This window comes from Eumetopias jubatus, unplaced genomic scaffold (assembly GCF_037043125.1).
Source record: "Eumetopias jubatus isolate StellerSeaLion01/CBP00866 unplaced genomic scaffold, mEumJub1_p1.0 scaffold_2, whole genome shotgun sequence".
NCBI classification, from domain to species: Eukaryota; Metazoa; Chordata; class Mammalia; order Carnivora; family Otariidae; genus Eumetopias; species Eumetopias jubatus.
In genome coordinates this window covers 121727792-121740517 of record NW_028274808.1, presented here as the reverse complement: position 1 = coordinate 121740517, position 12726 = coordinate 121727792, and the positions used below count along the sequence as shown (strand labels likewise).

Below are 12726 nucleotides of genomic sequence, written 5' to 3'. Positions count from 1 at the left end.
ATATTAACTATGTAACTCATGTATCTATAAACTCCTGTTATCTTTGTTTCCATGTTCTCAAAACTCCCCCAAATGATTAATTTAGTTGATTGCTAAGAGGGTGAGCCTCGGGGGCCTATTTTAAGTTCCATTACCAAAGGAAGTAAAATGAAAGTAAAATGCCTGGCCTATACAATGACTACAATCTGATGTGATTTACTATAGCCTGTAAGATAGGCTCTACACTACTGAGAGAGTATAATGTAAGTATAGGGTCTCTGGAACCAAATGAATTTTGCAACTTACAAGCTGTAAAGTAACTTACATCCTCACTGCTTCTGTTTCATCTATAAAATGGGAATAACAGCACCTACATCAAAGGATAATTGTGCAAGTTAAAGTGCATGTAAAGTGCTTGGAACACTGCCTGCCACATAGTAAGTACTATATAAGTATTGTAATTATTTCTTACACAGTATGTCTCAAATCCTTCTCTAGAACTGGATTAACAATTAAATTGGTTAAATATGTCACATCCCTACAATTAATTACAATTCTTCTATTAAAAGATTTCATTTCTCTATTATGAAAATATATTTATTTATCATCTCCTATTGGACAGGGAGAAAAAAGTAAGATAGAAAATCATGTACAGTCTAATCTTATATTTAGAAAAGATGCTAATGAAGTTATGAAAAGTTGCAAGTCATTCTAATACTTATGTAGCATCTGCCAAAAGTGACTCAGTAATTTATCATTCTCCCCACCCACTGGGAAAAGACTTAAAATAAAACTGACTATGATTCTAAAATAGTAATAATAAGGATAATCAAATGCATATTATAAATCAGGTTTTTTAAAAAATTTAGAAATTGTACACTTAATTATTCCTCCCTCCACTCCTGAAAGCCGATGCTTCTTAAAATGGACTACATCTCAGAATTAAGGAAATAGAGCACTGAGTTCTAATAGATATACTACTCCAATCCCACCCATTGCCAACACACCACCATCACCACCATCACTTAGAAGCAGCTCTTGTAGTGCTCACAACTACACATATCAACAGACAATAAATCACCTTATCCAATCACCCAAGCTTAAAAAGCAGGTATCAGATACAGTCTATTGAGATTATAAACACAAAAGATTCAGTATTTCTAGAATACTGAACAAGAGGTGTTTGTGGTATTGAGAGTACTCAGATGGTAGCCTGTGGCACCCTTTAAACGGTTTTAAAATTCTTCAATGAAATCAATACTATTAATTTCATGTTTACTTTATATAGGATTTTTGTCAAACTTATCAGTTTTTAAATTAATTCATAATCACCATTTAAAGACAAATTTTCCTCTTATCTAATGATTTTCATTCTATCTGTAAGTCCAGCTTACCCTTTTGTCTATAATAACCAATTTCATTTTCTCTCATCTGAAACACACAATTATTATATACAAAGTTTTTCACATGTGCTTTCAAATGCCTACAAAGAGTAGATCAAGTTTTCTAATTTACATAAAACCATACTATACCAATTTACCAATATAAATATGTCTTCATACCTATTTATTCCATTCTATTTAGACAGTAACACTAACAAAATTCCTAATGAATATGCCCCCACCACCTGAACTCTTTCCCTATGCTATCATGTTGACACTTAGAAAAGAACATCTCAATTCAGCAACGAAGTTTTACAACTACCATTCCTACCAATCAAATGGTAACGCACCAAGATAACAACTCTCTGGAGTTCTACCACATTAAGAGTACATTATTTACCTAAGACCGAAGGACTGTGCCTTCCTGTATAAAAAACAAAGATAGCCACATCAATTTAATTCTATATATATGGTGCTACCTATTCAATTTATTAAAATTTGTAATAAACATAATAATCAAACTAGTGCTCCAAACTTATGCTGTTCACGTGGAAGACACTACAAGAAGACACAATAGAGACTGCCTGGCAATAAGAGGTACAAATTCCTTCTATAGAGATGGAGAAATAAAAGGACAAATCTAGTTGTCTAAAAGACAATTCACTGTACACATTTTATTTACAGTTTTGTACACTGTCTTAATATGAATGGGACCGCTTTTCTACTTGAGCCATTTTTTAACCAAAGCAAAATAACCTAAGTAATACAAAGTGTTAAAATACAGCATAAAGATACAAAAACAGACATACTAATTCTAATTAGGAATGTAATTATGATGTTACATTTTTTATAATCCACAATTATGTTTAGGAAATCACACAAACATAGATCACTGATTTGAATGAAATGCATAAATTTGTAGCAAAGCTTTGTAGTTACAAAAAACCAAAAATATTACCAAAGAATGCACAAAATTAATGTTTATTCCACCTTTGTGTCATATTCCTGGATCCTTCACCAATGTTACATGAGGAAAAAAACAAAAGCAAAACAAATGAAAAACTGAAATCAGAATCACTAATGTTATCAAGTAGGGAAACAAATAAATTAAAATCTAGCAGCCATCAGCAAGAGTACAGCAAAGACAATGCTGTAAAAGGAAACAAAGAAAATTGCTAGAAAACTGTATGCTTCATACTCTTTCAAACCAGCAAAATATGCTCCTGCATACAATGGAACATAAACAGAATTTTTTTCCTGTAAGGTATAGAAATGCAAGTTCTTTTTTGAATATTGTGGATGGGTAAGATGTGTTTGTAATGGTAATTCTACTAAGCTATTACAGAGTGGGCCAGGAACACATTTATGGATTCTGGGGATGATGTGTACTGTAATTCTCTGATTGGGATAGTGGACACTCTAGCCAAAATTAAAAAAAAAAAAAAAAAAAAAAAATGAACACAGAAGTACAAGACAAAGGCGAATGAGACTTCTCTTATATCTTAGCAACATTTAGATGGAAATCAAATTTAAATGCAGTCCACTCTGCTTTTGAAGAGGCTTTGGTTCAGCTCCCAAATCTCGATTGCTTGACGCAGTCTCCTATGAGAATACTCAGAAGGTGTCTTCTTAAACAACAAACCTATTTTTAGTGGTGGAGCCGCTCTTAGTAGCTGTGTCTGCATGGGACTGATAACCAATCACTATCTTTGGAGGAAGTCCTAACCTTTCCTTGTATACCCTCCTAGAAGAAGAAAAAGAAAAACAGTAGCCATTAATTTTTATTCACACACACCAAATTTGATATTACTGTTCTTTACATTAAAAAGTCCAGAGAGTGAAATAGGAAATTGTACATCCTTTTCCTTTTAGCAAAATTTACTCTTCATTTTTCACAACAATCTCAGTTAATCACTAAACCAATATTTAGACTCTACTATGTTATCAGGTACTGAGTAATTACTAATAAATCAATAATAAGCAAAGCACGGACGGTCCCTGGGTGTTTACAGTATTTGATTATTTATAAACAATCACAAATACATATACTGGAGCTGTATCACATGTATAACTCATTTATACAAAATAAATTGTCTACATGTCTACTTTAATTTTCTGATATAAAATGCTAAATTATATTTTACATATAAACCATAATAAATATTATCACTGCATTACATTTACTGTAATTATTACTTTATGATATTTTCAGAGTAATTTAGAACATACATGATTTCTGCTTTATATACTAACTCTGCAACCTAATTTTCAAATAACATTTGCCTCTATTTTAAGAACAAACTATGATGAGTGCCCAAGTGGGTAAGTATAGGGGCTGTGATGTTGTGTAACAGGGATGATCTAATCTTGTCTGTGAAATCAGAGAAATCTCCCCTTTAAAAGTCATGAGGTTAAAAGTAAGATGCTGAGAGAAAGAAGCACATCTGAAAGCTGGGGAACAATATAAGGCTGTGTGGCTACAGCTCATAAGGAAAAAGGAGTATGAGCAAAAAGGATGACAAAGTAAAATTGGGGACAGATCATAGCATCACAGGTAAAGTAGGAATCCAGACATTTATTCTCAAGAAAAAATAGCAACACTTCAAAAATAAACACCAAAATAAAGAGATATACATTTATACATATTGTAGCTAAATTCTTCAATATGATACCAGGACAGTTTTATCCACAGTCCACCTTCCAGAAGATTCTACTACCTTCCTTCAAATAGTTTCTAAAAATAATTTTATAACTAAAATAACTATTATCAGATTTATATTATGATACCATGTATTCCCTTCCATTATACTTAACCATTAAAAATGCCAGAAAGCCAGAGCACTGAGCCATGTAACTTGGAAGGGTTTAAAAAAAGAAAGAAACCCTCCCTTGAAAAACTGAAGTCAAATATTTCACAAAGATTTCAATAATTTTTAATACTGACACAAATACAAGATTTTCAGAGGAAAGAAATTCACACTTATTTTTAAACTGTTTTCAAATATGAAATCCCCACAACTAATAAGTTTTGATGCTGACAGAAAGATTAGAATACGACCACAAATCAACAGTCAACTTCTCTTTTAGAGAAAACCTCTGTAGCATGAAACCTGGAGAATTTCCATACCTTTTGGTCCAAAAAGGACTAAAGGAGAATTCATAATGTTTGAAAAAAAATCACAAAGGGCAAACCAAACATTTTGTGACCGATGAGCAATACTTAATTTTAACACAAAATTTAAAGTCAAATTTTACTAATTTAAATGTAATAAAAAGAAGATCCCAGGTAACAATGACCAATGTATGGGGTGGGGAGGGGGGTGGGAATGATAGGCAATTTTTGCAAGGAATAATATTCACACACATAAAAATTTAAAAACATACACATGTGGGTTTTAAAAATATGGACAGAACTAAGACATGTCACTGAAAATTTTATGTACAGTGCACCCACATGTGCACAGAATACATATATACTATTTGCCAACACTCACTGAATTACTAAGAGTATTATAATATTAATGTTATGATTTTAAAGTAGAAAAAAGACAATATTGTCATATGATAAATGAATAAAATGTTACATGCCAAAATAGAGTGCTCTGGTGATTGATTATATACTCCATTGTGAGGGAAAAGAAATTTTACAGAAATTAAAAAAAAAAAAAAAGAACAAGAAAATAAAAACGAACAGAACAGTTAAGGATTATAAGTTTTCATGAAAACATTACAAGGAGAATAATAATCTACAAATCTAAGTGTTTTTAAAGCTATAAATAACAGTACTTCTGCTTTTAGTTATCTTAATATTTTATTTTCTTATCTTAATATTTTAAAGGAAGTATACGAACAGCAAAACTTACCCTATATGTGTAACAGCCTCTCTGTTTTCACATTCAGTAGTCCATATTGCTATCTTATCACCTTTAGTTCTAACATTAACAACAGCTCCACATACATCATCACTGTAGTCATCAAAAGATTCTCCAATAAGGCACAGCAGCTTTAAAAAAAAATTCAATCCCAAATTACATGAAATAAATTATACACTGCTTATTGAACTACAAATGTCTCTTATATTTGTATATATACAAAACTGAAACAGCTTTTAAATCAAAAGTTGACTTTCTGAATGTCTAATTTATATTTATGTATAGAGTTCTTTGTCCTGACTTTTTAAAAATTCATTTGTTTCTTTGTTTAATATCAAGAACATTAACAGTTGTTCTAGCTTTTTTAGCAAATGGAGAATTGATGTCAGGGCAAACATAAAAGGCAAATCATCTTAATATTCATCTGTTCTGCTGCTGCTTCTACTTGCCAGCAGACAAATTTAATGGAATAACTGAATAGTTGCTCATGCTGCCTCTTGTTCTTGCTGTTTTTCATGAACACAAATTTTTTTTATTGTGGCAAATATACATAAATTTTACCCATTTTGACCATTAAAAAAATTTTGAGTATAGACAACACATGCCATTAAATCACTTTAACCATTATTAAGGGTATGGTTCAGTGGCATTAAGTATATTGACAACATTGTATAACTATCACAACCATCCATCTCCAGAACTTTTGTCATCTTACAAAACTGAAATGACTTTTTAAAGTGGAATTCTAAAATGTATTTACTGATAATCTCCCCCAAAGCAAAATTAAGTCCCTTCATTTAAAAAAGAAAAAAAAACCCAAACAACATTCATTCAAATACTAACTGCTTAACTTAGTAAGTGCTAACTATAAATGAGACACTGTGACAAGTGCTAAGAATCCAAAAAAGACTATTATCCCTACTTCTGATAGCTTGGGGTTTAGAACTTCTCCCTAGAGAAAATGACAGTTACCTCATATTTAATATATGTTTTATAAAGCCAAAAGTTCCAAAAGTTCCAGGTTATATCACAATATATATCACAATATATAAGGTTAATAATATCAAGCTACAATTTCATTGTTTGCTTCACTGATCTAAAAAATTTAGTATACAAAGTAATACTCTAAGAGGGCTGTAAAAACTTACATCATACAAAACGCGAGGTTCTGTAATTTTGAAGTTAATGAAATGACCAGGATGAGCTCTCTCATGGAAGATGAGAGTCAACTACCAATCACTTTTATCTGATTTGTGCTATGGTATGGGGTTTCACTGTACCAGTATCTAAAATATGGGGTATTCACATGACAGAACAAAATTGCTGGCTTAGATTTTGTAAGGTGGGCATCCTTATCTCTTGAATTAAGTAACCGATGTAAAATGTAATCCAAATTAAGTTTTAGTATTCCAAAACTGCTTTGTAATTTTAAAACCTTACTGTCTCTAGCCAAAAGCGGTCCAGGTCACTTCGTCTCTGCTGCTTGTTCAATGTAATTAGCCATCGTCCTCCTCGTTTGTTTTTCTCATCTTCCCACATAGGCTCAATACCATCCTACAAGGTTAGTAGGTAATAATATTAGACAAAATTGTTACTTTAATTGAGGAGATCACTAGAAAGAGGAAGCAACAACTCTATCAACTTCTTATTTTATTCTCCATAAAGCTGTTATTGATGTAGTGGGGAAAAAAGCAGGCAGGACTTAAAGCCAGAGGCATGGGACTGCAGAATTAGAGTCCTGACAGATATTTATTAGCTATCAAATCCTTGGGTTTCAATTTGAGGTTCTTAAACACTGAGAAACGGATACCCTTGAGAAGCTACATACATTTTGGTATCTAGAAAATATATGCAAAAATTATGCAATTTCAGAGTTAATGAATGCCCCACCCCCTACCACTTGACAAACCCATTTATAAACATAAATATCCCAAAGACCAATGCATCCCAAGTTAAGAATTCCTGACAAACTCTAGACTTCAGTCTACTCAAATGTATGAGAGAGACTGGACTGGATGATCAAAGCTCTCTTCAAAAATCAATCACAGTGTGTGCCCATAGAGTAAGAGACTCTCATTCTCAATTATTTATAGCAATAGGGTAAAATTTGTTTATGCTAAAGCCCAGTAAAACTAATTTAATTATTCTCCAAACCTCAGAACATTAACTATTCCTAAGTTTCTGACAAGATTTCTTAATAAGTAACTCAACGGTCCAGTCTTATAATAAATACATGAAATCACCAGTTAAGCATACCTTAAAAAGTGAGTAGTCACAGCCTGGCATTAAATTACTAGACAACTGGATGTGGTTGTACAGACTAGGTAAAAGAAAAGGACAATTATAAACATAGAATATGTAATGCAGAGTTTAGGTACTTAACATATATATTTAAAGAACATGATGAAAATAAAAAGATAAAAGTTCATGTTTACTTGTTTGTCTACTGAGTCAATTTCTGTAATGGACCAAACAGTTATCTTAATAATGGTCAGTTCAAGAATCAGCATTTGATGATTTTCAAGAAAGTATTTTTAATGATTTTATTCTGACAAAAGTATATTTTGATATATTAGTTAACTCAGTGCATACATATATATATACATATATATATATATAAGAAACTCATAATAGGAGGTATGAGGCAGCTTTAAGTGCATGAAAGAATTCATGAGGCTAATGAGCAGTTTTAAACACACAAAAAAACAAATCAAGGGAAAGTCAGGACTGCATGACTAAAAGACAACACTAATATCCTTGAAGGCATCCTAGAACAGACCAATGGGTCTCAAATACTGCAGTCATTACTATCAGTCAGCATAGCAATCATTTGGAAAGCTTTGGAAAAAACAAGTGAGCAAGCAAACAAAAAACACCCCAGGCCCTACTCCTTGTGATTTTAATCCCTTTATAGATAGTGTGGAACCCTGGAATCTGTATTTCTAAACTTTCCCCAAATTAACAGAATAACACTTGGGATGACTTAGATACTCACCAGCCTGAAGGTAGAAGGCTAAATCATTTGATCTCCTGAAGTTTTTTCTTGCAAAATTATAAAATTGGCAACAGAATAAGAATGCTTTGCTTGTCTCCAATATTAGTTGCAGAAACATGATCTTTACTACATCTGTAAACCATGGCCAATGCTACTATCCTTAGTCAGATTCTCTTGATGCTATTTTAACCCAGTCTAGAAATATTTCGAGTTTTAAGAAAGATTCTGGAATCCTTTGGATCACATTCCATAGGATGACATACCAATCCAATTTAGGGGAAGGTAGCCTAAGGCTGAATAAGATCTGTAGAGTTACTACTCAATGGTCACTCTTTACAAACTACATTATCACTGGCAGCTTCCGTTAGGCAACAAAAGAGGCCTGGGTAGTAACAGTAACTATAGAATTAACACTACCACTTTATGAAATTAATTGACAGGGTAGAAATGCTTTCTTCAATGGCATTCAAGGTAGAAATAACCAATGCTTCTTTATGCTGTCTCCTTTCTCCTTCATGATGCTCTAAGGTCTATTAAGTTTATAGTAATGAGAATTTGTAATGACACATTTAAACAGAATCAGAGCACTACAGAGAAGACTGGATAAATCCCAAAGGGCTCAACAGCTGTTTACCACTAAATCTGCCAGGAAAAAAGAAATTAAGAAGTGCTTAGGTATTTACAGAAAGCTAAAGAATTCCTGCATTATGTCTAAGTGTAAAAGTCCACTGTGCAACGACATTGCTTACACATAACTAAAGTATTGGGGCCATGTTCTAATTAGAGGCCCACTTAGAAACCCAATTATGTAAACTGGTGAAAAGCCAAACATAAATGCAGATCTGGTTCAGTGGGGGAAATGGTTCAAGACTCTTGCTCTTCCTCCTCCATGGGAGACTGGAGACTTTTTGGTTTAGAGTCGGACTCAAATACAATCAAAGAAGAAAATAACTTGATGTTTTGATGAAGGGCAAAACACAGCAACACTAGTTTAACTAGACAAATAAGCCTATGAATTACTGGGGATTTAAATAGAGTTCCATTAAAAAAAAGATAATGATTTCAATATAAAGGGGCCACTCTTAAAGTGCATAGCTTAAAATTTAAGAGTTTTCTCTAATTATTCTATGCTTTTTTGTTTTCCATGATTCAAATGCATACTAAATGCCTATTATGGGCAAAGCACTGCAAAGATACAGAAGAATACTGTTTCTGCCCTTAAAGAAGTATACATATATGAATCTTCTGACAATCTATTCTTTTGTGTGGGCAAAATAAACTCAGGGGTTATGTTAATACATAAGAGTTGCATCACTGATTCAACATATATAGGATACAGAAATATACTAGATGTACAAATTAGAATTTTTAGGTAACTGCTATTTACACCTCTTAAAAATGTTTTAACAAGTTTTATCTTTGAAATGAAAATTATTTTTCAAATAAATTACATATTAAATTAACTTTGTTTTTTGAGAATCAATATTACAAAACATCTTGAAAGAAGTTTTGACCCCCAAATCTTTTAACTTTTTGCTAAATCTGAAACAAAATCTCAAAGAATATCTTTAAGTTGATCAACTACCATCACAGATACTTGGCCATACCTTTCAGCCTTTGAAAAATCTCAGAATCCCTATCACAGGAAACCCCAGGTGTTATACCAAAAAGAATTTGCACAAATGGGAACCTAACAAAGCTCCGGAGTATTAGGCAAATGTATCTAGGCAACAAAGAAAAGGGATGGGTTCCAACAAATTGTCAAAAGTTCTAGAAGCAAGAAAGGACTCTCAAGGGAAGGATCTCTTAGGACAAGGAATATAGAATATACACAGGGCTAAAGATGACAAGACTGAAGCTTTCTAAATGATGAGATATAATCAATTCAAACAATTATGAGGAGACGGACAAACAAAAAGGTAGGTCTACATATGCACATTTATTAGTTGTTTACCTTATCCTTCATTTTGTGATTGTGACTCAAAATGAAAAATTACACAATTAATAAAACATCCTAAAATGGTTACTTACGCCCAAAAGTCTTCAACAGTATCAAACTTAGAGATCAGCCGAAGGTTTGCTTGCCAAGTTTTGCTTTTATCATTTTTAAAAAACCAGAGTGCCCATCTAAAAGTAAAAAGTCAGTGTCAAACGTGGTAGTTTTTAATTTACATTCCTAGCAGCATTCTTCACAATAGCCAAAGGGAGGAAGCAGCCCATCTCATCACTGACAGATGAATAGATAAACAAAATGTGGTTTAAACATACAGTGGAATATGTGTCAGACTTAAAAAAGAAAGTCTGAGATTGAACCTTAAGGACATTAAGTGAAATAAGCCAATCAAAAAAGACAAACAGTATGAATCTACTTGTATGAGGTATCTAAAGTAATCAAATTCATAAAGACAGAAAGTAACATGGCAGGGACTAGAAGGAAAGGGAATGGACAACTGTTTAATGGGTACAGAGTTTCAGTTTTGCAAGATGAAAAGAGTTCTGGAGACTGGTTGCACAACAGTATGGATGTACTTAACACTACTGAACCGTACTTAAAAAATGGCTAAGATGGTGAATTTTATGTTATGGTGTATTTTACCACAATTAAAAATTTATTTTATTTTAAAAATAATTTTAAATGGTAGGTACTATTACAGTGGAAAATAATGAGTAGTTTTTGCTCTTTCATTTAGAAAGTATGTATTTTGTACCTATTTCCTAACAGATTCTCTGCTATACTTTAGAGACCCATTGAGGCTCATCCCCCAGAGTAATTCACAGAAATGTAATAGACAATTACAGGGTGGTAAGTGCTATGACAGACATAATCAAGCAGTTACTTAAGAAAAACAGCAGAGGCACTTAACCAGAAAAGAAAGCAGGGAGCAAGAAAGCTGAATATTCAGAGAAATGAAAAGGTATTAGCCAAGAATGGAAAATAAGAGACTCCTAAAAAGGGGGGGGCAACTATGAAATGCAATTCTGTTTACTCAAGCACACAAATGGGAAAATAACAAAATAAAGGGATTCACTGAGTAATGCTATCACAGATATGTTCTGAAAAAAAAAAAAAAGAAATAATGTATACTAGTTTCTATACATCTATATATAACTGTTAAAAAGAGTTTTATTCTAATACCTGGAAGATAAACTCAGGTCACATCAAAGTTACACTTAAATATCCCAAGATAACATCTTTAGTACAATTCTATTATCTAAATTACGATACCAAAGGTAACTCAAAAGGGAAATTTCATTTTCTCATTTAGAATAATATTGTCTGAAGACAGGTTTCCAAAAACATATACACATTTCATAACTCCATGATTAATGCTTAGATAATCTGACATAAAAATAAGATGCATTTCAACATCCACTTGATAATGTGAATTTGCCAAGCCGCTATCAGGGACAAAAAAGAAAAAAGCAAAGGCATAGAAATTATCAAACACACATTTAATAAGGTCAAGTACTACACTCTGGTCTTCCAAAATTAATGAAACCTTTCCTCAAAAAATTAAAAATAGAACTACCATATCATCCAGCAATTCCACTTCTGGGTATTTATCTGAAGAAAACGAAAACACTAACTCAAAAAGATATATGCACCACCCTCATGTTCATGCAGCATTATTTACAATAGCCAAGATGTGGAAACAACCTCAGTGCCCATCAATGAATGAATGGATAAAGAAAATGTATGTACACAATGGAATATTATTCACCCACAAAAAAAGAGGAAGAAATCTGTCACTTGAGACATTGGATGGACCTTGAGGGCATATGCTAACTGACAAAGACACACAAATACCGTATGTTCTCATTTAAATGGGGAATCTTAAAACAAAAGCAAACTAAAAAACCAAGGTCATAAACACAGAAAACAGAGTGGTGGTTGCCAGAGGTAAGGGCTGGGTGAAAAGGGGTGAAGAGGGTCAAAAGGTACAAACTCCCAGTTATAAAATAAATAAGTCATTAACTATATACAACATGGTGACTACTGTTAATGACAATGTATTATGTATATGAAAGTTGCTAAGAGAGTAAATCTTAAAAGTTCTCATTACAAGGAAAAAAAACTTTATAACTATATATGGTGACAGATATTAAGTACACTTACTATAGTGATCATTTCACAATATACACAAATACTGAGTCATGTTTTATACCTGAAACTAATGTTATATGTCAATTATACCTCAATTAAAAATGGTAATAAAATTTTTTCTTTTTTTTTTTACTGCATCCAGCCATTGAACATATAAAAACCTATCCTAAGAAAATAATTAGATGATTAGGCAAAAATTTGTACAAGAATGTTAATGTTGGAAAATCTGGAAACATCTCATGTGCTTTCAACAAGGGATCATTTAAATCCAGTTATCAAAATGTGGTCTGCAATGCTTAGGGGACTCCAGGACCCTTTCAGGAGCTCTGATAAGAACTATTTTCATAATAATCCTAAGACATTATTTTATTTTTCACTGTGTTGACATTTGTA

At 32.4% G+C, this 12726-nt stretch overlaps 1 protein-coding gene across 1 annotated transcript in view; it reads right to left on the bottom strand.

Moving 5' to 3' along the window:
• Positions 1 to 2326: 2326 nt before the first annotated feature.
• The window catches only part of EIF4E (eukaryotic translation initiation factor 4E), a 41598-nt gene continuing 31198 nt past the window's right edge, over positions 2327 to 12726 (bottom strand). Inside the window, exons 3-7 of the mRNA XM_028095852.2 lie at positions 10260 to 10355; positions 7490 to 7553; positions 6674 to 6787; positions 5225 to 5364; positions 2327 to 3105 (exon numbers count right to left, since the gene is read on the bottom strand). Coding sequence (XP_027951653.1) covers positions 2991 to 3105; positions 5225 to 5364; positions 6674 to 6787; positions 7490 to 7553; positions 10260 to 10355 — 529 coding nt within the window. The 3' untranslated portion in view covers positions 2327 to 2990. The remainder of the gene's footprint in view (positions 3106 to 5224; positions 5365 to 6673; positions 6788 to 7489; positions 7554 to 10259; positions 10356 to 12726) is intronic.